Consider the following 27,207-nt stretch of genomic DNA (forward strand, 5'->3'; position numbering starts at 1 on the left):
TACGAGCTCCTTCACACAGAATATGCAGAGGGACAACAATGGTCTCAGAGCAAAACGTTTATATGATACAAAAAACATCCGTGCCACTCCATTACGTTAATAACATTGGACTACCAATATAAACTAAACATTTAAAATGTTGGTTTCATGAGCTGAAATAAAAAATCCAACAATGTTCCATGTGCACAAAAAACAAATGTTGTGCACAACTTTTATATATACTGTTAGTGAGCATTTCAGCCATTGTCAAGATAATCCATCCACCTGACAGGTGTGGCACATCACGATGCTGATAACAACAGCATTATCTTACAACTTGTACTGGGGGACAATAAAAGGCCACACAACACAGATGTCTCAAGTTCAGGTGTTAAGTGGCCCGACAGTTAATGGAATGCTCAGACTGGAAATAACTTCATGCAAAGTATTGTGACAAAGGAAAAGTGTGAAAAAATAAGCAGACAACTGAAATCTACCGTCAAATGTGACACTGACTAGGTTTATTTATAAAACGGTAATGGCAGAGCAGGAAAAGGGGCTGGGCTGACCCAAGGAAAGAAACAATGTCTCAACTATACTTTAATAATAATGCTAACTAACTTCTTACAGTGTGGTGGTGCCCAGTTTGCTACATCACTCAGGGTCAGTGTAACATTGGAGTCCAAGCAAAAACACAAACAGGCATAACCATAAAACAATTCATACTGACAAATCTAAGGTGCTTAAACAAAAAGAACTGAAGTGAAACCATGAGAACATTCATACTGTACAGATCTAATTGAGCTGAACTGAATCCAACCAAACAAATGATCAGGTTTTTAAAACATGAAGAACTGATAGGTTGTGGAAAAGAGGAGGTGTGTCTACATATTCATGTAATTTATTTTTGACTGATTGGGGAGTGATGATTTTCACCTGTGAGGGGAGAAGGAGAGTTATCCACACACACACATGATACATACACACAAGGATAACTCATCCGTTTTATCAGGGAATGTGCAATTGTCATGATGAATGCAGGAATGTCCACCAGAGCTGTTGCCAGAGAACTCAATATTTATATCTCTACCATTTGGCAGTACATCCAACCGGCCTCATGTAACCATGGGAAAAGTGTATTTATCAGGTTGGATCTGCCAAATGGTAGAGATATTTATTTTTCTGGTAAGGTGGACAGTACCTGCATTCATCATGACAATTGCATTGTATACTGAGTAGTATTTATGTCTGTAATATAGACCTTTTGTGGGAAAAAACTTATGCTGTTTGGCTGGGCCTGGATCCCAAGTGGGCCTATGCCCTTCCAAGTCCCACCCATGGCTGAGCCCCTGCCCAGTCATGTGAAATCCATAGATTAGGGCCTCATTTATTTAAAATGACTGATTTCCTTATACGAACTATAAATCTTTGAAATTGTTGCATTTAGATTGTGTTCAGTATAATATGACTTGTATCGTATGTTACGAATTACAATTCTTATGTTATTCTACGCATTGCTATTCATACAATATGTTTCGAATTCCAATTTGTTGTTGCTAAGGTTAGCTAGGTTAGGGGTGAGGGGTTAAATGGTTTTAGGGGAAAGGTTACCTGACATACTTAGTAGTTGCATGCTAAGCTAACATGCTAAGTAATAGCTAAAAAGTAGTAAGTAGTCGTAAGAAGTTGCTAATTAGCTAAAATGCTACAATCCTCCTTGATGAGATTCTAAACACAGCAGCCTTTGGCTAGAAGTTTGAGTTACACGCCCACCCTTCCACAGAGCAGGAGTAAGTCTTCTCTCCTGTGTGTATATGTTGGTGTGTTTTTTAGGTATCCAGTCGAGAGAAACTCACCCCACAGTCAGAACAGGAGTAAGACTTTTCTCCTGCACATGTTCTCTGATGAACTTTTAGCTTAGTTGATGTTCTGAAGCATTTTCCACAGACAGAGCAGGAGTATGGCTTCTCCCCTGTATGTATACGTTCATGTGATTTTAAGTTGGAAAGTTGCGAGAAACTAGTTCCACAGTCAGAGCAGACGTAAGGCTTCTCTCCTGTGTTCTCTGTGAACTTTTCTCAGTTGGTGAACATTTTCCACAGTTAAGCTTATTTGATGTTTTTGAAAACTTATTTGATGTTTTAAAACATTTTCCACAGTCAGAGCAGGAATAAGGCTTCTCTCCTGTGTGTGTTCTCTGATGAACTTTTAGCTCATTTGATGTTTTAAAACATTTTCCACAGTCAGAGCAGGAATAAGGCTTCTCTCCTGTGTGTGTTCTCTGATGAACTTTTAGCTCATTTGATGTTTTGAAGCATTTTCCACAGTCAGAGCAGACGTAAGGCTCATCACCTGTGTGTGTTTTATGATGAACTTTTAACTGAGTTGATGTTTTAAAACATTTTCCACAGTAAGAGCAGGAATAAGGCTTCTCTCCTGTGTGTGTTCTCTGATGAACTTTTACATCAGTTAACGTTGTGAAGCATTTTCCACAGTCAGAGCAGGAGTAAGGTTTCTCTCCTGTGTGTATACGTTGGTGTGATTTTAAGGTGTCCAGACGAGAGAAACTTGCCCCACAGTCAGAGCAGACGTAAGGCTTCTCTCCTGTATGTATACGTTCATGTGATTTTAAGTTAGAAAGATGAGAGAAACTAGTTCCACAGTCAGGGCAGAAGAAAGGCTTCTCTCCTGTGTGTGTTCTCTGGTGAACTTTTAGCTCATTTGATGTTTTAAAACATTTTCCACAGTCAGAGCAGGAATAAGGCTTCTCTCCTGTGTGTGTTCTCTGGTGAACTTTTAGCTCTTTTGATGTTTTAAAACATTTTCCACAGTCAGAGCAGGAGTATGGCTTCTCTCCTGTATGTATACGTTCATGTGATTTTAAGTTAGAAATATGAGAGAAACTAGTTCCACAGTAAGGGCAGAAGAAAGGCTTCTCTCCTGTGTGTGTTCTCTGATGAACCTTTAGCTCATTTGATGTTTTAAAACATTTTTCAGAGCAGGAGTATGGCTTCTCTCCTGTATGTATACGTTCATGAGATTTTAAGTTTTAGAGAAACATAGTTCCACAGTCAGAGCAGACGTAAGGCTTCTCTCCTGTGTGTGTTCTCTGATGAACTTTAAGCTTATTTGATGTTTTAAAACATTTTCCACAGTCAGAGCAGGAGTGATGCTTCTTTGTATGAAACGTTCATGAGATTTTAATGGGAAAGATTAGAGAAACTAGTTCCACAGTCAGAGCAGGAATTGTTCTCTGATGAACTTTTAGAAGTTGATGTTTTGAAGCATTTTCCACAGTCAGAGCAGGAGTAAGGCTCTTCCCTGTGTATGTTTCTGATGAACTTTTAGCTTTGAGTTGAAATGTTTTAAAAATTTTCCACATGTCAGAGCAGATAAGGCTTCTCTTCCTGTGTGTGTTCTCTGATGAACTTTAAGTCTGCATTTTCCACATGGTCTCCTGTGTGTGTTCTCTGATGAACTTTTAACTCAGTTGATGTTTTAAAACATTTTCCACAGTCAGAGCAGGAATAAGGCTTCTCTCCTGTGTGTGTTCTCTGATGAACTTTTAGATCTGTTGATGTTGTGAAGCATTTTCCACAGTCAGGAGCAGACGTAAGGCTCTTCACCTGTGTGTGTTCTCTGATGAACTTTTAACTCTTTGATGTTTTAAAACATTTTCCACAGTCAGAGCAGGAATAAGGCTTCTCTCCTGTGTGTGTTCTTGATGAACTTTTACAAGTAACGTTGTGAAGCATTTTCCACAGTCAGAGCAGGAGTAAGGCTTCTCTCCTGTGTGTATACGTTGGTGTGGTTTTAAGGTGTCCAGTTAACGAGAGAAACTTGCCCCACAGTCAGAGCCGTAAGGCTTTTCCTGTATTAACGTTCATGTGATTTTAAGTTAGAAATATGAGAGAAACTAGTTCCACAGTAAGGGCAGAAGAAAGGCTTCTCTCCTGTGTGTGTTCTCTGGTGAACTTTTAGCTCATTTGATGTTTTAAAACATTTTCCACAGTCAGAGCAGGAGTATGGCTTCTCTCTTGTATGTATACGTTCATGAGATTTTAAGTGGGAAAGATGAGAGAAACTAGTTCCACAGTCAGAGCAGGAATAAGGCTTCTCTCCAGCGTGTGTTCTCTGATGAACTTTTAGCTGAGTTGATGTTTTAAAACGTTTTCCACAGTCAGAGCAGGAGTATGGCTTCTCTCCTGTATGTATACGTTCATGAGATTTTAAGTGGGAAAGATGAGAGAAACTTTCCACAGTCAGAGCAGAGGAGTGTGTTCTCAAAACTTTTAGCAGATTTGATGTTTTAAGGTTTTCCAATTCCTAAGGCTTCTCTCCTGTGTGTTCTCTGATGAACTTTTAGCTGAGTTGATGTTTTAAACATTTTCCACAGTCAGAGCAGGAATAAGGCTTCTCTCCTGTGTGTATTTTTAGGTGCATTTTTAGCTTTGATTGAAATGGGAAAATGTCTTCACAATGTGGGCAGTGATGAGACCTCTTAGCTCTCTGATCTTCCTGCTGATGCTCTCTGGATGTAGAGAATGTCTCAACATGGTCTCCTGTGTGAACATCAGAAGAACCAGTCAGTTGGTGTGATATACACGTCAATCAAATGTATTTTATGAAGCCCTTTTACATTCTTAGGGATGAGACGGGCTGAAATCCTGTTAACGGGATCGATTTGACAACAGCCAGTGAAAGTGCAGGGCGCCAAATTCAAACAGAAATCTCATAATTAAAATTCCTCAAACATACAAGTATTATACACCATTTTAAAGATAAACCTTTTGTTAATCCCACCACAGTGTCCGATTTCAAAAAGGCTTTACAACGAGAGCATACCATGAGATCATGTTAGGTCAGCACCTAACATGAAAAACATTTTTCCAGCCAAAGAGAGGGGTCACAAAAAGCAGAAATAGAGCTCAAATTAATCACTAACCTTTGATGATCTTCATCAGATGACACTCATAGGACTTCATGTTACACGTACATGTTTTGTTCGATAAAGTTCATATTTATATCCAAAAATCTCAGAAGATACAGTGGGGCAAAAAAGTATTTAGTCAACCACCAATTGTGCAAGTTCTCCCACTTAAAAAGATGAGAGAGGCCTGTAATTTTCATCATAGGTACACTTCAACTATGACAGACAAAATGAGGGGGAAAAATCCAGAAAAATCACATTGTAGGATTTTTAATGAATTTATTTGCAAAGTATGGTGGAAAATAAGTATTTGGTCAATAACAAAACTTTATCTCCATTCCTACATGCAGATCTCCTCTAGAGCAGTGATGTTTTGGGTCTGTTGCTGGGCAACACGGACTTTCAACTCCCTCCAAAGATTTTCTATGGGGTTGAGTTCTGGAGACTGGCTACGCCACTCCAGGACCTTGAAATGCTTCTTACGAAGCCACTCCTTCGTTGCCCGGGCGGTGTGTTTGGGATCATTGTCATGCTGAAAGACCCAGCCATGTTTCATCTTCAATGCCCTTGCTGATGGAAAGAGGTTTTCACTCAAAATCTCACGATACATGGCCCCATTCATTTTTTCCTTTACATGGGTCAGTCATCCTGGTCCCTTTGCAGAAAAACAGCCCCAAAGCATGATGTTTCCACCCCCATGCTTCACAGTTGGTATGGTGTTCTTTGGATGCAACTCAGCATTCTTTGTCCTCCAAACACGACGAGTTGAGTTTTTACCAAAAAAGTTATATTTTGGTTTCATCTGACCATATGACATTCTCCCAATCTTCTTCTGGATCATCCAAATGTTCTCTAGCAAACTTCTAGCAACTTACCTATTGCAGATTCAGTCTTCCCAGCCTGGTGCAGGTCTACAATTTTGTTTCTGGAGTCCTTTGACAGCTCTTTGGTCTTGGCCATAGTGGAGTTTGGAGTGTGACTGTTTGAGGTTGTGGACAGGTGTTTTTTATACTGATAACAAGTTCAAACAGGTGCCATTAATACAAGTAACGAGTCGAGGACAGAGGAGCCTCTTAAAGAAGAAGTTACAGGTCTGTGAGAGCCAGAAATCTTGCTTGTTTGTAGGTGACCAAATACTTATTTTCCACCATAATTTGCAAATAAATTCATTAAAAATCCTACAATGTGATTTTTCCTCATTTTGTCTGTCATAGTTGAAGTGTACCTATGATGAAAATTACAGGCATCTCTCATCTTCTTAAGTGGGAGTACTTGCACAATTGCTGGCTGACTAAATACTTTTTTGCCCCACTGTATGTAGATATTCCATTTTTTTTCCCGCTTCCAGCTACAATAGTAATTTACAATATTAACAACATCTACACTGTATAAATGGTCAATTCAATTTTATTTTAATGGACAATTTTTTCAAAAACGTTTCTTTCAAAAATAATGACATTTCTAAGTGACCCGAAATTTTTCAACGGTAGTGTATGTATTCATTTCAGTAAACTGTATGGGAAGGGGAATAAAACTATTCTAAAACTCGGTAGGAGTCAAAAACTAAGAGGCAAAAGTGGTGAAAACGATGAGCCATATCATCCTACACTAAATATCACAAGGGTTAGTAACTACACAGACTCTTTTCATAGAACTTCAAAAACACTGACAGTTTGTCTACTTCACTTCTTTAGTCTAAACTCTGAGCACTCCAGATAGCCCAGTGAATAAAACAAATGCTGTCAATACTGGAGACATCCATACAAGTGTCAGTAGCATGAAACAAGATCTACAATGCATTCAGAAAGTATTCAGACCCCTTGCTTTTCTTCCACATCTTCTTAAATTACAGCCTTATGCTAAAATTGATTAATTCATTTTTTTCCTTCTTCTCATCAATCTACAAAAAAATACCCCAAAAATGACATCACAATAACCCATAATGACATCACAATACCCCATAATGGCATCACAATACCCCATAATGGCATCACAATACCCCATAATGACAAGGGCAAAAACAGATTTTTAGAAATAACTGAAATATTACATTTACGTAAGTATTCAGACCCTTAACACAATAGTTAGTTGAAGCACCATAGGCAGCGATTACAGCCTTTAGTCTTGTTGGGTATGAAGCTACAAGCTTGAAACACCTGTATTTGGGAAGTTTCTCCCATTCTTCTCTGCAGATCCTCTTAAGCTCTGCCAAGTTGGATGGGGAGCGTCTCTGCAAAGCTATTTTCAGGTCTCTCCAGAGATGTTTGATCGGGTTCAATTCCGGGCTCTGGCCTTCCACTCAATGACATTCAGAGACTTGTACCGAAGCCACTCCCATGTTGTATTGGCTGTGTGCTTAGGGTCATTGTCCTGTTGGAAGGTGAACCTTCACCCCAGTCTGAGGTCCCGACAGCTCTCAAGTAGGTTTTCATCAAGGATCTCTCAATACTTTGCTACGTTCATCTGTCCCTTGATCCTGACGAGTCACCCAGTCCCTGCCGCTGAAAAATATCCCCACAGAATGCTGCTGCCACCACCATGCTTCGCCGTAGGGATGGTGCCAGGTTTGCTCCAGACATGACGCTTGGCATTCAGGCCAAAGAGTTCAATCTTGGTTTCATCGGACCAGAGAATCTTGTTTCTCATGGTCAGAATCCTTTAGGTGCCATTTGACAAACTCCAGGCGGACTGTCCTGTGCCTTTTACTGAGCAGTGGCTTCCGTCTGGGCACTCAACCATAAAGGCATGATTAGTGGAGTCCTGCAGAGATGGTTGTCCTTCTGGAAGATTCTCTCATCTCCATAGAGGAACTCTGGAGCTCTGACAGAAGAACCATCGGGTTCTTGGCCACCTCCCTAACCAAGGCCCTTCTCCGACGATTGCTCAGTTTGGCCGGGTGGCCAGCTCTAGGAAGAGTCTTGGTGGTTCCAAACTTCTTCCATTGAAGAATGATGGAGGCCTCTGTGTTCTTGGGGACCTTTAATGCTGCAGAAATGTTTTGGTACCGGTCTCCAGATCTGTGCCGACACAATCCTGTCACGGAGCTCGACGGACAAATCCTTCCACCTCATGACTTGGTTTTTAATTTGACATCCACTGTCAACTGTGGGACCTTACATAGACAGGTGTGTGCCTGTCCAAATCATGTCCAATCAATTGAATTTACCACAGGTGGACTCCAGTCAAGTTGTAGAAACATCTCAAGGATCATCTCATAGCAAAGGGTCTGAAAACTTACAGAAATAAGCAATTCTTATCATTGTTTTGTTTTTTACATTTGCAAGAATTTCTGAAAACCTGTTTTGGCTTTGTCATTATGGGGTATTGTGTGTAGATTGACGAGGAAAAACATGTCATCAATTTTAGAATAAGGCTGTAACGTACCAAAATGGAAAAATGGGAAGGGGTCTGACAGTGCCCTCGGAAAGTATTCAGACCCCTTGACTTTTTCCACATTGATATGTTACAGCCTTATTCTAAAATTAAATTTAAAAATATCCTCCGCAAACTACACACAATACCCCATAATGACAAAGCCAAAACAGGTTTAGAAATGTTGGTAAATTTATACAAATTTTAAAAAACTGAAAAACAAGACAGACTCAAAATTGAGTTCAGATGCATCCTGTTTCCATTGATCATCCTTGAGATGTTTCTACAACTTGACATATTAAATATATATGTATCAGATATAAATCATCAGGATGTGGTAGTCTACTGGTTATGTTCAACACTTCTCCAATCGTTGTTGAGATCTGATATTCTGTGCAGCAAACAAATTATAATTCAATATTGACAGTGATGATGCCATGGCCTATTTTGAAATGAGGTATGCCTAACTTGGTGATTGAGGGTATTAAACATTTTCAACGTTTTTGAGACAATGTGTGGGGAAAGGTAGGTGTTACAAGTTTAAATAGTTTTTGCTTCGCTGTGAAGTCTTGAGTTGTTCAGGGATGTGTGATGTCAGAATTACAGAATTCAACCTAGCAATAGACTGGTCATAACTTATGGAGGTCTAATATATGAAGATAACTTATAGATAGAACCAGCTCTTACCATGACTAACAGTTGTCCTAATCTTCTCTTCCTCTTCTTCATCTTTAATGTTGACATTCAGCTCCAGTGTTTGACTGCAGTCTTCCAGCTTCACTGATGCCATCTCTGGATCCTGCAGTGCAAACTGGGCTCCACTGTCACAATCAGGACCCAGTGACTGTAGGTTTGGACACAGTGTGGAAGGAGAGTGGCAGGCTGGGATTGTCCTCACTGTTGATGTTACCGGCCTCAGACTTAATCTGAGTCGGTCTGTAGTAATAAAGACAAACGGACACAAAAGTTATTTTCTTGACAGTTCAGGCACTTTATTCTGTAAAAATATTTTCTACTTTTTCATGTTCAATTATCTCATTTCAGTCGATCAGGTAGCTAATCCTTGACAAAACATTCATTCACGTTAGACACAAAGTACACATTTTAAATTGCACAACATAAGTGCACTTAATCTATAGTAGATTTCCTAAATTCACATAAATGCATAAATGACTCAAAAACCATTTTAGTACAAGATCACAGTATGTTTCAGGCAGCACTATGTACTATTTTCCTGAATAACCTTGTCTCCTCTATATTATTTCACTCACAAAAACCAAATGTATTTCCCATTCACACCATATTAAGAATTATCAGGGGTCGTACAGTGGCAAGTCAAATTCAAGGACTTTTTCAGGCACAAATATTTATTTACTTGAAGCCCCGTGTGAAAACCCAGAATGATAGATAAATATAGAAACAACTGAATGTGTCTGAAAATTACTACACATGACTGCAGTCCTCCAGAACTGATAATCATTACATTCAGCTTCAAAACTGTAGAGCAACTGAAATGTTGGGGTTTATATCATGCTGAGACAATCCACCCCCAGGTTATCCAGCTTATCAAAAACCATACCGACAGTAACATCTGTTACCCCCAACAACTCTGCTGCAGTTTACAAGATAACTTTCAAGCTGGTATTTCTGCTTTACACAATCCAAGATGTTGATAAGCTTACCAATGAATGCAATGAAGTACATTTTATTCACAATTAAAGCATCCTTTGTCACAGCACATTTATGGGCACAAGATTTCTGAACAGGCCTCGAAACCATGTCAGGAATAGTAGAAAGAACAGTTCTGACAGTAGGTCCTCTTACTACGGGACCAGCCATGGAAGCTCCATCAGTCTGACAGTAGGTCCTCTTACTACGGGACCAGCCATGGAAGCTCCATCAGTCTGACAGTAGGTCCTCTTACTACGGGACCAGCCATGGAAGCTCCATCAGTCTGACAGTAGGTCCTCTTACTACGGGACCAGCCAGCTCCATCAGTCTGACAGTAGGTCCTCTTACTCCATCAGCTCCATCAGTCTGACAGTAGGTCCTCTTACTACGGGACCAACAATAGAAGCTCCATCAGTCTGCATTGTAGTTCCACCAGTCTGCCTTACAGCCTCTGCATATGATACATCATGACGGATTCTATATCTCTGAGCATCTCCCTGGACTGGCCACCCCTCATAGCCTGGTTCCTCTCAAGGTTTCTTCCTTGGTTCTGGCCTTTCTAGGGAGTTTTTCCTCGCCACTGTGCTTCTACACCTGCATTGCTTGCTGTTTGGGGTTTTAGGCTGCGTTTCTGTACAGCAATTTGTGACATCGGTTGATGTAAGAAGGGCTTTATAAATACATTTGATTGGTTGATTGATGAGGTTGGGTCAAAATCACTGACATTGAAGCTAAGGAATCCTATTCTGTACTTTTCCAAACAAAACCTCCTAACACCTCAACAGCACTGATAAGCTTTCACTTCTTTAACCCTCTTTCCCACTGATCAACCTTTAGGCTTCAACCACTGTCTACCTTCACATGTTATTTAACAATATCATCCATGGACATAGATATTGGGACCTCAGAGATTATTACTCTCTTCAATGGAGCATCAGCTCCAGGGTCCTGGCTTCTGAGCTTTGTCCCATTATGATTTTCCAATTGAAGAATCTTCCCTTGCTGAACCTGACCAGCACAAGATATTAACAATCTACAACTTTCAATGTTTTATTTCACCTTTATTTAACCAGGTAGGCTAGTTCAGAACAAGTTCTCATTTACACGGCTGCATCCCAGTTTAACTACACCTCTCTTTTTATGGCCTTGGTTAATCAGGGTGTAAATGAGGCCCTGTGGTCTCCTCAAACACCATCCCAACTTTCCACTCTAACACATTATTACTCTAGCTCCCTACCTTGGGCCTCTGGAGTTACTATACTACATGCAACCCTGCTTCCAGTATCATTATCTCAGTTCTTCCTATGTCTTTCCACTACAGACCATTCACATACTAGGCCCTCATCCTCCCGCTCCATATCATCAGAAGAACTGTCCCCCACATTGATCGCATAAATAAACTCCTAGAAAAACGACCCAAACCGTTCCCGCCATTTAACATGCTTCGTCCGAACCATCCTGTTCTCGCGAGCTTTCATTAACGAAACAGTGCATGTAAACTCGCGAGAACAAGATGGTTCGGACGAGGCTATTTAACAGCTCATAAACAACATTTTACACAACACCAAGAACATGTAAAAACGACCTCAAATAAGTGGCATCTTTATGAAATTACTTTAACGAAATGATGTACATACACTCAGATAAACCCAAAGTCTAGTTATGTGACTTGAAAAATATGTTTTAAACACGTTAAACACTCATTCGGATTGACAAAATAACGCATACAATTAAAACCATTACCACACGTGATAATACATTGACTGATTTGTTACCTATCGTATTATATATTCTCTCGACATTAGCAAGTTTAAACATGCTATTACATACCTACAATGATACATTTGAAATGGACACAACCACTATCGACAAAACAACACAGTTCTGTCGTTTCGACCCGGAACTTCCTGTTCCCCACTACGACAGTGCATCAGCGTCATCTTGTTCTCTGGTGTGATGACACTTACACAAATATAACGTGTCTGCCGCCACCTACTGTAAGGTTAGTAAACTGTAGAAGAAAATACATTTCCTTTGCGGAAAAGGGGAGGGGGAACAACGACCTCAAAACAAAATACCTAAATAGATAAATAACAACATCCCACTCCTTCAGTCACAGTCCTATTCAAATCACATCCCTACACAGTCTCATGGGCCTCGTAGGGAGGAACGTTATCTGCAATTAGTGGTGTAAAGTACTTAAGTACAAATATTTAAGTGCCACATCAGTCGTTTTTGGGGGTATCTGTTCTTTACTTTTGATATTTTTTGACAACTTCCACTTCTCCACCACTACATTCATAAAGAAAATAATGTACTTTCAACTCCATACATTTTCCCTGACACCCAAAAGTTCTCGTTACATTTTGAATGATCAGCAGAAATTGTTCAGTTCACGCATCCCTACTGTGTCTAATTTGGCGGACTCACCAAATACAAAAAACTTTATTTTTAAATTATGAATGTGATCTTAAATACAATCTGGAGTGCCAGAGTGCGCTTGGTCGTTCGTAAATTCAGAGCGTTGTCAGACTGTCAGTTCGTATCGCTCTCGGAGCGTTCAGAGCCACACTGGACGCTCTGGCGGAGGAGGAGGGTTGATTCAAGCGGTCTGACCTCACAACCCCAGTCAAGCATCCAAGATAACTGGTTAACATTGGCTAGCTTGCTAGCTACTTCTAGTACAAATGAGAGAACTCTGACCATTTTACTCGCCTTAGCAGAGCTGGTTTGGATGTGTTCATGTTATCCAGAGCAATGCCATAGTCAGATTTTTTCCCCCATCACTCACAGCCAAGGTTAACCATTTCAGGTTCATGATATGAGGTGGGTGAGACTATATCACATGCAGATGCTGAAGGGGAAACACACCTCTTGATCTGCTTGTTTATAATGTAGGTCAAGGAGCAGCCTCGTCTCATAGACCAGATGTAACAGAGTAAATATAAATCCGAGACTCTCAAAATAGTGTGATTTGTTACATTATGGTTCCATAAGACAGATGGTTACTTAATAAATGGAATTTGGTGGTGCTGTACTGTATCAGCGAGCTGAGCCAGTTGAAAGTATTGACAACAGTGACATATTGTTGGTGACTGTGTGCTCCTTCATTAGTTTTGTGTTTATTATTATTTTACTTCTGGTACCCACCTACCTGAGAGGCATGAGGCCTGAGAGGCGTTGCACTGTTAAAATCATCCCAGTGTGGAGATGAAACACCTGTGTGTTGCAAAGCCACATGCTCTGTCCTCTCTGCTCTACCTTGGGGTTTCAATGTGGGTAATACAGAGATAATACTAATACTGAGAGAACCACTGCTCTACCTAGTGTTTTAATGTGGGTGAAACAGAGATAATACTAATACGGAGAGAACCACTGCTCTACCTAGATGTTTTAATGTGGGAAACACAGAGGTAATACTAATACCGAGATAACCACTGCTCTACCCAGGTGTTTTAATGTGGGAAACACAGAGATAATACTAATACGGAGAGAACCACTGCTCTACCTAGATGTTTTAATGTGGGAAACACAGAGATAATACTAATACCGAGATAACCACTGCTCTACCCAGGTGTTTTAATGTGGATAATACAGAGATAATACTAATACAGTGAACCATTGGACATGCATTTTCCATTATGCATTGTGTTTATCACTTCAGTTCCTTAAATGTTAAATTTAAAGCATATACAGGGCATCCCTAGACTTTTTCCACATTTTGTTGCGTAACAGCCTTATTCGAAAATTGATTAAATGCATTTTTCACCCCTCATCAATATACACACAATACCCCATAATGACAAAGCGAATTTAGCAAATTCATAAAATGCATCAAATTTATTTAGCAAATTTATAAAAATGAACACCTTATTTGCATAAGTATTCAGACCCTTTCCTCAGACTCAAAATTGAGCTTAAGTGCATTCTGTTTCCATTGATCATCCTTGAGATGTTTCTACAACTTGACTGGAATCCACCTGTGGTAAATTAGTGATGATGCAAATTTTCGCAGCTTTTCGCAGCTTTTTGTTAAAAATCTCGCAACATTTCAAAGTCCTGCTACTCATGCCAGGAATATAGTATATGCATATGATAAGTATGTGTGTATACAAAACACTCTGGTTAAATCGTGTCTGTGGCTATAACAGAACGTGTTTAGGAGTAAAAATCGCTGGGAAAACTGTTCACCAAAAACACAAAAGAAATATTCATCCGCCAGTCAATGTATTGTCTAAGGCGATAGAAAATAGATGAGGATCCGATTAGAATGCCTACAAATTCCACACGATGTCGCCAGTACTGGCATTTCATGGCTGGTTTATCCTTGGTGAGATGACGCATAAGCACTTCCTGTCTTGGGGCGCACCGGAGGATGTTATAAAAGTGAAAACATGGACGATGATTTCAAGACATGCTGCTATCGATTACAGATCGCCCCGTGATCAATTTGATAGATTATTAATGTTTATTAATACCTAAAGTTGGTTTAGAAAAGTAGTTTGAAGTGATTTGTAAAAGTTTATAGGAAACTTTTTTAATTTTAAAAAGTGACGTTGCGTCTTGTAAAGGTGAATTTTCCTGGAACAGACCGGCCTTCATAAAATGTCATTTTGGCTATACAATGACGGATTTAATCGGGAAAAAGACCCAATTGTGATGTTTATGGGACATATAGGAGTGCCAACAAAGAAGCTCGTCAAAGGTAATGAATGTTTTATATTTTATTTCTGCGCTTTGTGTAGTGCCGGCTACCGCAAAATCTTTTGTTTAGGTCTCATTCAGGTATTTTGGGGGGTGCATGCTATCAGATAATAGCTTCTCATGCTTTCGCCGAAAAGCATTTTACAAATCTGACATGTTGGCGAGATTCACAACGAGTGTAGCTTTAATTGAGTATCTTGCGTGTGTGTTTTAATGAAAGTTTGAGTTTTATCGAAAACTATAGGTGGCGCTCTGAAATTTCCGCTGATTTGGTTCCTGTGCAGGAACAGTCATCCTTAAGAAGTTTTTAAATGATTGGACATGATTGGAAAAGGAACACACCTGTCTATATAAGGTCCCACAGTTGACATTGCAAGTCAGAGCAAAAACCAAGTAATGAGGTCGAAGAAATTGTCCGTCGAGCTCCGAGACAAGTTTGTGGCGAGGCACAGATCTGGGGAAAAATACCAACACATTTCTCAAATCTCTGTTGGCTGGGCTCCCCGCTTGTGCCATCAAACTCCTGCCCCACGTTGGGCGCAAACCTTTTAAGGGCTGACGAGTGGCGCAGCTGTCTAAGTAACTGCATCTCAGTGCCCTTGCTGTCTCTGCCTGGCCGGTTCCCCTCTTTCCACTGGGATTCTCTGCCTCCTAACCCTATTACAGGGGCTGAGTCACTGGCTTACTGGGGCTCTCTCATACAGTCCCTGGGAGGGGTGCGTCACCTGAGTGGGTTGAGTCACTTATGTGGTCATCCTGTCTGGGTTGGCCCCCCCCCCCTTGGGTTGTGCCGTGGCGGAGATCTTTGTGGGCTATACTCAGCCTTGTCTCAGGATGGTAAGTTGGTAGTTGAAGATATCCCTCTAGTGGTGTGGGGGCTGTGCTTTGGCAAAGTGGGTGGGGTTATATATCCTTCCTGTTTGGCCCTGTCCGGGGTGTCCTCGGATGGGCCACAGTGTCTCCTGACCCCTCCTGTCTCAGCCTCCAGTATTTATGCTGCCGTAGTTTATGTGTCGGGGGGCTAGGGTCAGTTTGTTATATCTGGAGTACTTCTCCTGTCCTATTCGGTGTCCTGTGTGAATTTAAGTGTGCTCTCTCTAATTCTCTCTTTCTTTCTCTCTCTCGGAGGACCTGAGCCCTAGGACCATGCCTCAGGACTACCTGACATGATGACTCCTTGCTGTCCCCAGTCCACCTGGCCGTGCTGCTGCTCCAGTTTCAACTGTTCTGCCTTATTATTATTGGACCATGCTGGTCATTTATGAACATTTTAACATCTTGGCCATGTTCTGTTATAATCTCCACCCGGCACAGCGAGAAGAGGACTGGCCACCCCACATAGCCTGGTTCCTCTCTAGGTTTCTTCCTAGGCTTTGGACTTTCTAGGGAGTTTTTCCTAGCCACCGTGCTTCTACACCTGCATTGCTTGCTGTTTGGGGTTTTAGGCCAGGTTTCTGTACAGCACTTTGAGATATCAGCTGATGTACGAAGGGCTATATAAATACATTTGATTTGACTACAGTCCCTGGTTCAAATCCAGTCAATCACATCCGGCCATGATTGTGAGTCCCATAGGGAAGCGCACATTGGCCCAGCATCGTTCAGGTTTGGCCAGGGTCGGCCGTCATTGTAAATAAGAATATGTTCTTTAATGACTTGAATAGTTAAATAATGATTCCATAAAAATAAAAATAAGCTGTAGCTGTAGACTTGAAACCACAGGAAAAAGGCCCCTTAATCTTAGACTTGGGACCACACAGCAACTCCAATGACTAGCAGGCTAATGATTACTTTGCAATGCTTGCAGTTAGCCACTGATTCCTTCCAAACCACTCATTGTTGAATTTGTCATTTGTTTTGTAATGTTCATGTCCAATGACCGATGAGTACCGATACCTTTTCTCTATAATTTCTCATTATTTCTCTTCATATGACAAAGATTAAAAAGGATTTGCCAGTAGATTGTCGACTTGATTCATGATGATGACTGCTAGCTCAGATGTTGAAAGTACGATGTTGACATGATCAGTCCAATCAAAGTTACTTTATCTGTGGACGATGACCTTGAGCCTTCTTGGATGGGCACTTCTAATGTAACTATGGCAGCACCCAAGGGGCTTGAATTTTCAAGTTCTACCCTTAGACTTGGCAGTGATGTATTGTCCCCATGAATGACAAAACACTGAGCCAATCACAGCGCTAAGCTCAGTATTTTCTGCTGGCTTGCCCCACCTCCACAGAAAGCACTGATCTTGGCTGAAACACCTGCATTTTGGAGATGCCTTACTCAAGAAAACCAAATAGACCATGTTTGTATGCAGCTTTATTAACATGTCAATAACATGTTTTTTTACATTGTTTGCAAACAGATACTTTATTTTCTCACTGTTTTATTGCTAAAACTGTGGTGCTCAAAACAGGTGGCTCACCTGCCCTGAATGATGCGTCTCCACTGAACTTATCTAGAACACTGCAGTCCGTCTGGGTGTTTAACCTTCCCAAGATCCCCCATGTCACCCTGCTCCTCCGTACATTCCACTGGCTTACAGTCGAAGCTCACATCCACTACAAGACTATGGTGTTTACTTACGGTGCAGCAAGAAGAACTGTCCCATCTCTACCTTCAGGCTCAAACCCTGTATCCCAACCCGAGCACTCAGTTCTGCTACCTCTGGTCTCATGGCCGTCCCACTGCTACAGGAGGTCAAGCTCCCTCTCAGCCCAGTCAAAGCACTTCTCTGTCCTACTGTCATACTGTCATATCTAATATGAAGAACTGAATACAACCATAAGAACCATTCAACCTGCCGGATCTAATATGAAGAACTGAATACAACCATAAGAACCATTCATACTGTCAGATCTAATATGAAGAACTGAATACAACCATAAAACCTTCTCACCCCCCCCCCCCTTAAATGATTTAGATGCACTATTGTAAAGTGGCTGTTCCACTGGATGTCAGAAGGTGAATTCACCAATTTGTAAGTCGCTCTGGATAAGAGCGTCTCTGATACATGTTAGGGGCGGCTAAATGACTTAAATGTAAATGTAAATGTAAAAACAATTCATACTGTCAGATCTAATATGAAGAACTGAATACAACCATAAGAACCATTCATACTGTCAGATCTAATATGAAGAACTGAATTCTAAAGAGAAGAAGAGGTTGACTCATGTAACTTTATTTTTCATTGGCAGATCAATAAAGTTTGCAGAGGGACAACCTGGTCTCAGAGCAAAACGTATTATATATTACAAAAACATCCGTGCCACTCCATTCGGTATGGATTTCACATGACTGGGCAGGGGCTCAGCCATGGGTGGGACTTGGGAGGGCATAGGCCCACTTGGGAGCCAGGCCCGGCCAATCAGAATGAGTTTTTCCCCACAAAAGGTCTTGATTACAGATAGAAATACTACTCTGACCCTCCCCCCACCACCTCGGACAATCCTGCAGGTGAAGAAGTCCTGGGCTGCCGTGGTTACATGTGATCTGCAGTTGTGAGGCCGGTTGGATGTACTGCCAAATTCTCTAAAAGGACATTAGAGGTGGCTAATGGTAGAGATATAAATATTGAGTGCTCTGGTGGACATTCCTGCAGTCATCATGAGAATTGCACATTCCCTGAACTTGAGACATCTGTGATATTGTGTTGTGTGGCCTTCTATTGTCCTCCAGCACAAGGTGCACCTGTGTAATGACCATGCTGTTTTATCAGCATCTTGATATGCCACACCTGTCAGGTGGATGGATTATCTTGACAAAGGCTGAAATGCTCACGAACAGTAAATATAAACAAAGATGTGAACAACATTTGAGAGACATTAGCTTTTTGTGCTGGATCTTTTTATTTCAGCTCATGAAACCAACACTTTACATGTTTAGTTTATATTGGAGGTCCAATGTAATGTAACCTAACATAGATTAGGGCCTCATTTATTTCAATTGACTGATTTCCTTATACAAACAGTAAATGTTTGAAATTGTTACGTTTGGATTGTTGTTTAGTACAATACGACTTGTAGGATGTATCGTATGTTAAGAATTACAATTCGTATGTTATTTTACGCATTGCTATTCATACAACATGTTACGAACTTGTAATATGCAAGATATGTTCCGAATTCCAATTTGTTGTTGCTGACGTTAGCTAGGTTAGGGGTGAGGGGTTTAAGATAGTTAAATGGGTTTAGGAGAAAGGGTAGCTAACATGCTAAGTAATAGCTAAAAAGTAGTAAGTAGTTGCCAAGTTGGTAATTAGCTAAAATGCTAAAGTCCTCCATGATGAGATTCAAACACTCAACCTTTGGCATGACGTTTGAGTTACCCGCCCACCCTTCCACAGAGCAGGAGTAAGGCTTCTCTCCTACGTGTAAACGTCGGTGTGTTTTTAAGCTGCCCAGTTGAAACTCTCCCTACAGACAGAGTCAGACCAGGCTGAGAGGGAAGCAGTACCACCCAGTCAATTAGCAGACTAGTGTTTGTTTTCAAAATGAGAAGAATAACAGAGGGTATTCAACACCAAGTGCAAATCTTTACAGTAGAAGCCAACAAAACACACTAAAACTGACAGGGTGCACACTGATTGGTAAAGTAAAGAGAGGCTAACATTCTATAACGCTCCCTTTCCTCTGCAGTTCTCTCACAGTGAGAACCAATAGGATTACAGTGTTCTACGCTTTCTTCATTTGATCCAATTACAACTTCCTTTATGAGATGAGAATTAAGTGATGGAGTGACTTTATTCTTAGCTGGTCAGAGAACCGATGAGGCTTTTCTCCTTAACCTCACTAGGGTAGGGGTCACTATTTTCACCTCCGGATTAAAAGCGTTCCCAAAGTAAACTGCCTGCTACTCAGGACCAGAAGCGAGGAAATGCATACAATTAGTAGAATTGGGAAGACAACACTCCAAAGTTTCTAAAACTGAAAAGAATATTGTCTGTGAGTATAACAGAACTGAAAAGGCAGGCAAAAACGTGAGGAAAATCCATCCAGGAAGTGCCATTATTTTGAAATGGCTGTTTTTCCAATGAAAGCCTATCCACCATTTAAAGGGATAAGACCCAGATTCCGTTCTCCATGGCAAACACTAGATGTGAACAGTCTTTCGACATTGTTTTAGGCTTGTATTCTGAAAAATGAGGGAGAATGACCACATTGAGTCAGTGGATAGTGGGATGTCCCCAGAGCTGGGTCCTGCAGCGCGCACCTTTCTTGTTTTTCTTTTATATTGACGACGCTGTTGCCAGTTTAAATATTATCGATTATTTAGGCTAAAAACAACCTGAAGATTGATTATAAACATTGTTTTACATGTTTCTAGAACAAAATGTGCCAACAAAATGGAGGTTTCAAGATATAAAGAGGGACTTTATCGAACAAAATTAACATTTATTGTGTAACTGGGAGTCTTGTGAGTGCAACCATATGAAGATCATGATTTTTCTGACTTTCGTGACGAGTCTACTTGGCTGGTAACTGTATGTAATGTTTTGTGTGCTGAGCGCCGTCCTCAGATAATCGCATGGTTTGCTTTCGCCTTAAAGCCTTTTTGAAAACTGACATGGCGGCCAGATGAACAACAAGTCAAGATTTATGTTGATGTATTACACTTGTGATTTCATGAAATGTAAATATTTATAGTAATTAAATTTGAATTGGTCACTCTGCAATTTCACCGGATGTTGACCAGGTGGGACGCAACCGTCCCAGGTACCCACATGAAGTTAATGTATACGTTGGTGTGTTTTTAAGTTGCTCTGGTGAGAGAAACTCTTCCCACAGTCAGAGCAGAAGTAAGGCTTCTCTCCTGTGTGTGTTCTCTGGTGAACGTTTAGCTCAGTTGATGTTTTGAAGCATTTTACACATTCAGAGCAGGAGTAATGCTTCTCTCCTGTGTGTGTTCTCTGATGTACTTTTAGCTCAGTTGATGTTTTGAAGCATTTTACACATTCAGAGCAGGAGTAAGGCTTCTCTCCTGTATGTATGAGTTCATGTGATTTCAAGGTCCCCGATCGGGAGAAACGTTTTCCACAGAAAGAGCAGTAGTAAGGCTTCTCTCCTGTATGTATACGTTCATGTGATTTCAAGGTACCCAATAGGGAGAAACTCTTCCCACAATCAGAGCAGGAGTAAGGCTTCTCTCCTGTATGTATTAGTTGGTGTGCTTTTAAGTTGGTCTTTTGAGAGAATCTCTCCCCACAGTCAGGGCAGTAGTAAGGCTTTTCTCCTGTATGGATACGTTGGTGTGTTTTTAAGGTATCCAGTCGAGAGAAACTCACCCCACAGTCAGAGCAGATGAAAGGCTTCTCTCCTGTGTGTGTTCTCTGGTGAAGTTTTAGCACCGTTGATGTTTTGAAGCATTTTAAACAGTCAGAACAGGAGTAAGGCTTTTCTCCTGAATGTGTTCTCTGATGAACTTTTAGCTCAGTTGATGTTTTGAAGCACTTTACACAGTCAGAGCAGAAGTGAGGCTTCTCTATTGTGTGTGCTTTCTGATGAACAGTTAGCCCAGTTGATGTTTTGAAGAATTTTCCACAGTCAGAGCAGGAGTATGGCATCTCTCCTGTATGTATACGTTCATGTGATTTTAAGTTATCCAATCGGGAGAAACTTTTTGCACAGTCAGAGCAGGAGTACGGCTTCTCTCCTGTATGTATTTGTTGGTGTGCTTTTAAGTTGGTCTTTTGAGAGAATCTCTCCCCACAGTCAGGACAGGAGTAAGGCTTCTCTCCCGTATGTATACGTTGGTGTGTTTTTAAGGTATCCAGTCGAGAGAAACTCGCCCCACAGTCAGAGCAGGAGTAAGGCTTCTCCCCTGTGTGTATTTTTAGGTGTATTTTTAGCTTTGAAAGAAATGGGAAAATCTCTTCACAATGTGGGCAGTGATGAGACCTCTTAGCTCTGTGATCTTCCTGCTGTTGATCTCTGAGTGTAGAGGATTTCTCAACATGGTATCCTGTGTGAACATCAAAAGAACCAGTCAGTTGGTGTGATTTTCATGTCAGTCAAATGTATTTTATGAAGACCTTTTTACATCAGTAGTTGTCACAAAGTGCTGAACAGAAACCCAGCCTAAAATCCGCCAAAGAGCAAACAACGCAGGTGTAGAAGCTCAGTGGCCACAAAAAAACTCCCTATAAAGCAGGAACCTAGGAAGAAACTCAGAGAGGAACCAGGCTCAGAGTGTTGTCTCTCTGGCAGTAACGGGTGACAGGTAACTTAGTGGTTAGAGCATTGGACTAGTAACCGAAAGGTTGCCCTTTACTTGAACCTTTATTTAACTAGACAAGTCAGTTCAGAACAATTCTTACTAACAATGGCGGCCTTCCGGGGTAACAGTGGGTTAACTGCCTTGATCAGGGGCAGAACGTCAGATTTTTACCTTGTCAGCTCAGGGATTCCATCCAGCAACCTTTAGGTTACTGGCCCAACGCTCTAACCACTAGGCTACCTGCCGCCCCTTATATGAACTGTAACTCAGTAAAATCGTTGAAATACTTCACTCAATCCTGTTTTAAAAAGTCTCCCTGTGTGACATTCCTTGACACCAACCAGAAATGTTTCCTTGGCCAAATATTACCAGATTTTCATAACAGCCAAACATGTTCTCTTGTTTCTATGTCACCAAATGTTGTGTGAGACAAAAGAGAAGGCTAGGTGAGCATCAATCACTAGTTCGGTGCAGAAGACTGCAGGGGTGTAGTGCTGCAAGTGATGAGCCGCCACAATGGTGTTTGTTTAGTAAAGTCAGATCAATGTCTTGGACGATCACCTAATGATTAATTAGTAGTCCACATAACCAAATATTATAGCATAACATTACTGTTACAGCAAACAAAAAAACTAATTTCCTACGAGATTTTAGGATGGTTTACTGAATCGTCCCAAACTCAACAGCACGCACCATGAGGCAGAATGTGCTTTGATTAAAACAATATACGGGAAGTCTATATAATTTAACACCATTTGCTCTAATTTTCTAAACAAATAGTAATTCAAGAAGATTTAAATGCATATTCCCATGGAATTGATTGAGATCAAACGATTGGGCAGCAGACGCAGCTTGGTCATTTCACTGGTAAACCGTGAAGAATTATACTTAGTGATTGAGGGTATTAAACATTTTCAACGTTCTTGAGACAATGTGTGGGCAAAGACAGGCGTTACAAGTTTAAATTGTTTTTGCTTCGCTGTGAAGTCTTGAGTTGTTCAGGGATGTGTGATGTCAGAATTACAGAATTCAACCTATCAATAGACTGGTCATAACTTATGGAGGTCTAATATATGAAGATAATTTATAGATAGAACCAGCTCTTACCATGACTAACAGTTGTCCTAATCTTCTCCTCCTCTTCTTCATCTTTAATGTTGACATTCAGCTCCAGTGTTTGACTGCAGTCTTCCAGCTTCACTGATGCCATCTCTGGATCCTGCAGAGCAAACTGGGCTCCACTGTCACAATCAGGACCCAGTGACTGTAGGTTTGGACTCAGTGTGGAAGGAGAGTGACAGGATTGGTTTGTCTTCACTGTTGATGTTACCGGCCTCAGACTTAATCTGAGTCGGTCTGTAGTAATAAAGACAAACGGACACAAAACTTATTTTCTTGACAGTTCTGGCACTTTATTCTGCAAAAATATTTTCTATTTTGTCTTGTTCAATTATCTCATTTCAGTTGATCAGGTAGCTAATCCTTGACAAAACATTCATTCACGTTAGACACAAAGTACACATTTTAAATTGCACAACATAAGTGCACTTAATCTATAGTAGATTTCCTAAATTCACATAAATGCATAAATGACTCAAAAACCATTTTAGTACAAGATCACAGTATGTTTCAGGCAGCACTATGTACAATTTTCCAGAATAACCTTGTCTTCTCTATATGATTTCACTCACAAAAACCAAATGTATTTCCCATTCACACCATATTAAGAATTATCAGGGGTCGTACAGTGGCAAGTCAAATTCAAGGACTTTTTCAGGCACTAATATTTATTTACTTGAAGTCCCGTGTAAAAACCCTGAATTATAGATAAATATAGAAATAACTGAATGTGTCTGAATATTAGTACACATGTAAAGAACTGATCATCATCACATTCAGCTTCAAAACTGTAGAGCAACTGAAATGTTCTCTCTCTGATGAGGCACTACCTGCACTGAAGTCCGTTGATGCAGACCTCCTATGGTACCATGGAGGTCCACAAACAAACCTTTAAGGTCCATGTCTGTCTAATTCAGTACTAAGAAAATAAAACAAGAAATCCCTATTAACTTCTACCACACCCTCCCCTTCCCCAAAAACCCTCCCACACCCCCCAATAAACTATATCAATAGATCCCTTTCTGTGTTTGCAAACATTGGGGTTTATATCATGCTGAGACAATCCACCCCCAGGTTATCCAGATTATCAAAAACCATACTGACAGTAACATCTGTTACCCCCAACAACTCTGCTGCAGTTTACAAGATAACTTTAAACCTGGTATTTCTGCTTTACACAATCCAAGTTGTTGATAAGCTTACCAATGAAAGCTATGAAGTACATATTATTCACTATTAATGTATCCTTTGTCACAGTGCATTTATGGTTGCAAGATTTCTGAACAGGCCTCGAAACCATGTCAGGAATTGTAGAAAGACCAGTTCTGACAGGAGGTCCTCTTACTACGGGACCAGCCATGGAAGCTCCATCAGTCTGACAGTAGGTCCTCTTACTACAGGACCAGCCATGGAAGCTCCATCAGTCTGACAGTAGGTCCTCTTACTACAGGACCAGCCATGGAAGCTCCATCAGTCTGACAGTAGGTCCTCTTACTACAGGACCAGCCATGGAAGCTCCATCAGTCTGACAGTAGGTCCTCTTACTACAGGACCAGCCATGGAAGCTCCATCAGTCTGCACTGTAGTTCCACCAGTCTGTCTTACAGACTCTGCATGCGATACATCATGACGGATTCTATATCTCTGAACATCTCTCTGCACCTGGAATCCACCATATGCCGCTCTGTGTGTCCTCCACACAATTGCAACACTTAACTGTCACATTGGTCCAACATTCACTGTAATCATGTTCCCCACCACACTTGGCACATCTTTTCATTCAACAGCTACATGTCACATTCTTTGTCATTTAAAAACACTGTGATGATTCACGGTTGCTGCTCTAGTTTCAACTGTTCTGCTATGGAACCCTGACCTGTTCACCAGACGTGCTTCCTGTCCCAGACCTGCTGTTTTCAACTCTCTAGAGACAGCAGGAGCGGTAGAGATACTCACAATGATTGTCTATGAAAAGCCAACTGAAATTTACTCCTGAGGGGCTGACCTGTCGCACCCTTGACAACCACAGTGATTATTATTATTTGACAATGCTGGTCATCTATGAACATTTGAACATCTTGGCCATATTCTGTTATAATCTCCACCCAGCACAGCCAGAAGAGGACTGGCCACCCCTCATTGCCTGGTTCCTCTCAAGGTTTCTTCCTAGGTTCTGGCCTTTCTAGGGAGTTTTTCCTAGCCACTGTGCTTCTACACCTGCATTGCTTGCTGTTTGGGGTTTTAGGCTGGGTTTCTGAACAGCACTTTGTGACATCAGCTGAAGAAAGGCTTTATAAATACATTTGATTGGTTGATTGATGAGGCTGGGTCAAAATCACTGACATTGAAGCTAAGGAATCCTATTCTGTACTTTTCCAGACAAAACATTCTAACACCTCAACAGCACTGATAAGCTTTCACTTCTTTAACCCTCTTTCCTACTGATCAACCTTTAGGTTTCAACCACTGTCTCCCTTCACATGTTCTTTAACAATATCATCCATGGACATAGATATTGCGACCTCACGAGATTATTACTCCCTTCAATTTCGCATCAGCTCCAGGGTCCTGGCTTCTGAGCTTCGTCCCATTATGATTTTCCAATTGAATAATCTTCCCTTGCTGAACCTGACCAGCACAAGATATTAACAATCTACCACTTTCAATGTTTTATTTCACCTTTATTTAACCAGGTAGGCTAGATCAGAACACGTTCTCATTTACACAGCTGCATCCCAGTTTAACTTCACCTCTTTTTATGGCCTTGGTTAATCAGGGTGTGAATGAGGCCCTGTGGTCTCCTCAAACAACATCCCAACTTTCCACTCTAACACATTATTACTCCAGCTGCCTACCGTGGGCCTCTGGAGTTTCTATACTACTACTGCTTCCAGTATCAATAGCTCTGTTCTTCCTATGTCTTTCCACTACAGACCATTCACATACTAGGCCCTCATCCTCCCGCTCCATATCATCACAACTGTCCCCCACATTGTTTGCATTCCAGCACAGCTGTTGCTTCTCAGACTCTCATTTCCATTGTTTCATGGTGTCAAACTCATTCCATTGAGGGCCGAGTCTCCGCGGGTTTAATTTTTTTCCTTTCAATTAAAACCTAGACAATAAGATGAAGGGACTTCCTTTCTAATTAGTGACCTTAATTCATTAATCAAGTACAGGTGTGGAGCGAAAACCCGCAGATACTTGGTCCTCTATGGAATGAGTTTGACACGTGCTCCGATTCATCCGCGTTAATCGACGCCATTCCATGCAGTTGGCCTCTCTCTCCAAATGGTGAAGGTTAACTTCAGTTAGTGTCAAAATAGAGGGAAGCTATCACACAGCCTCATGTCGCCATTTCACCACGAACAAACTCCAAGAAAGACGACCGAAACGGTTCCCGCAATTTGCCTCGCCTCATCCGAACCTTCCTGATCTCGCGAGCTTACATTAACGGAAAAAGTGTATGTAAACTCGCGAGAACAGAATGTTTCGGACGAGACTATTGACCAGCTCATAAACATTTTACACAAAACCAAGAACATGTAAAAACGAACTTAAATAAATGGAATCTTTATGAAATGACTTTGACGAAATTATGTTCATAGACTTTGGGTTTGTCTGAGTGTATCTATGTGACTTGTAAAATCGTTTTTAATCAAGTTCTTCACTCACTCGATTAGACTCCAAAATAACACACACAATTAAAACCATTACCAGGCGTGAAACGGATTTGTTACCAAGCATGTTATATATTCTTTCGACATTAGAAAGTTTAAACATGCTATTACATACCTACAATGATACATTCGAAACGGACACAACCACTATCGACAAAACAACACAGTTCTGTCGATTCGACCCGGAACTTCCTGTTCCCCACTTGGACAGTGCAACAGCATCATCTTCTTCTCTGGTATACTGACATTTACACAACTATAACGTGTCTGCCGCCACCTACTGCAAGGTTAGTAAACTGTAGAAGAAAATACATTTCCTATGCGGAAAAGGGGAGGGGGAACAACGACATCAAAACAAAATACAAAAATAGATAAATAACAACATCCCACTCCTTCAGTCACAGTCCTATTCAAATCACATCCCTACACAGTCTCATGGGCCTCGTAGGGAGGAACATCTTCAGTCAGTATTCCCTGCAATCAGTGGTGTAAAATACTTAAGTACAAATATTTTAAGTACTTTTGGGTGTCAG

At 40.9% G+C, this 27,207-nt stretch overlaps 2 protein-coding genes and 1 long non-coding RNA gene across 3 annotated transcripts; all 3 read right to left on the reverse strand.

Annotated features, from left to right (window-relative positions):
• Positions 1-304: 304 nt before the first annotated feature.
• Positions 305-3,570, reverse strand: LOC135542954 (gastrula zinc finger protein XlCGF17.1-like). The gene is made up of 3 exons (XM_064970082.1): positions 3,543-3,570; positions 2,128-2,997; positions 305-321 (listed from the first exon to the last, which is right to left on the reverse strand). The coding sequence occupies exons 1-3, from the start codon at positions 3,568-3,570 to the stop codon at positions 305-307; spliced, it is 915 nt and encodes a 304-aa protein (XP_064826154.1).
• A 780-nt stretch (positions 3,571-4,350) lies between these two features.
• On the reverse strand, positions 4,351-11,874 carry LOC135543205 (uncharacterized). Its single transcript, XR_010456188.1, has 3 exons — positions 11,783-11,874; positions 8,969-9,217; positions 4,351-4,541 (listed from the first exon to the last, which is right to left on the reverse strand). It is a non-coding gene; the product is annotated as an uncharacterized LOC135543205 (long non-coding RNA).
• A 5,898-nt stretch (positions 11,875-17,772) lies between these two features.
• Positions 17,773-26,863, reverse strand: LOC135543199 (gastrula zinc finger protein XlCGF52.1-like). The gene is made up of 3 exons (XM_064970307.1): positions 26,790-26,863; positions 22,983-23,231; positions 17,773-21,620 (listed from the first exon to the last, which is right to left on the reverse strand). Exons 2-3 carry the CDS (start codon positions 23,083-23,085, stop codon positions 20,389-20,391), a joined length of 1,335 nt encoding a protein of 444 aa, XP_064826379.1. The 5' UTR covers positions 23,086-23,231; positions 26,790-26,863; the 3' UTR covers positions 17,773-20,388.
• Between the last annotated feature and the right edge of the window lie 344 nt (positions 26,864-27,207).

The sequence above is a fragment of the Oncorhynchus masou genome, chromosome 7 (genome assembly GCF_036934945.1).
Source record: "Oncorhynchus masou masou isolate Uvic2021 chromosome 7, UVic_Omas_1.1, whole genome shotgun sequence".
Lineage (NCBI taxonomy): Eukaryota > Metazoa > Chordata > Actinopteri > Salmoniformes > Salmonidae > Oncorhynchus > Oncorhynchus masou.

What these genes read in the sequence shown, in the direction of transcription:
- LOC135542954 (XM_064970082.1), bottom strand. Translation starts at nt 3,570, where the DNA reads ATGCTTCACAACATCAACAGATCTAAAA. An exon ending in CAACATCAACAGATCTAAAA is followed by an intron (nt 2,998 to 3,542) that starts GTTCATCAGAGA and finishes GTATACATACAG; the next exon opens with GAGAGAAGCCATACTCCTGC.
- LOC135543199 (XM_064970307.1), bottom strand. Translation starts at nt 23,085, where the DNA reads ATGGCATCAGTGAAGCTGGAAGACTGCAGTCAAACACTGGAGCTGAAT. An exon ending in TAGGACAACTGTTAGTCATG is followed by an intron (nt 21,621 to 22,982) that starts GTAAGAGCTGGT and finishes ATGTTCACACAG; the next exon opens with GATACCATGTTGAGAAATCC.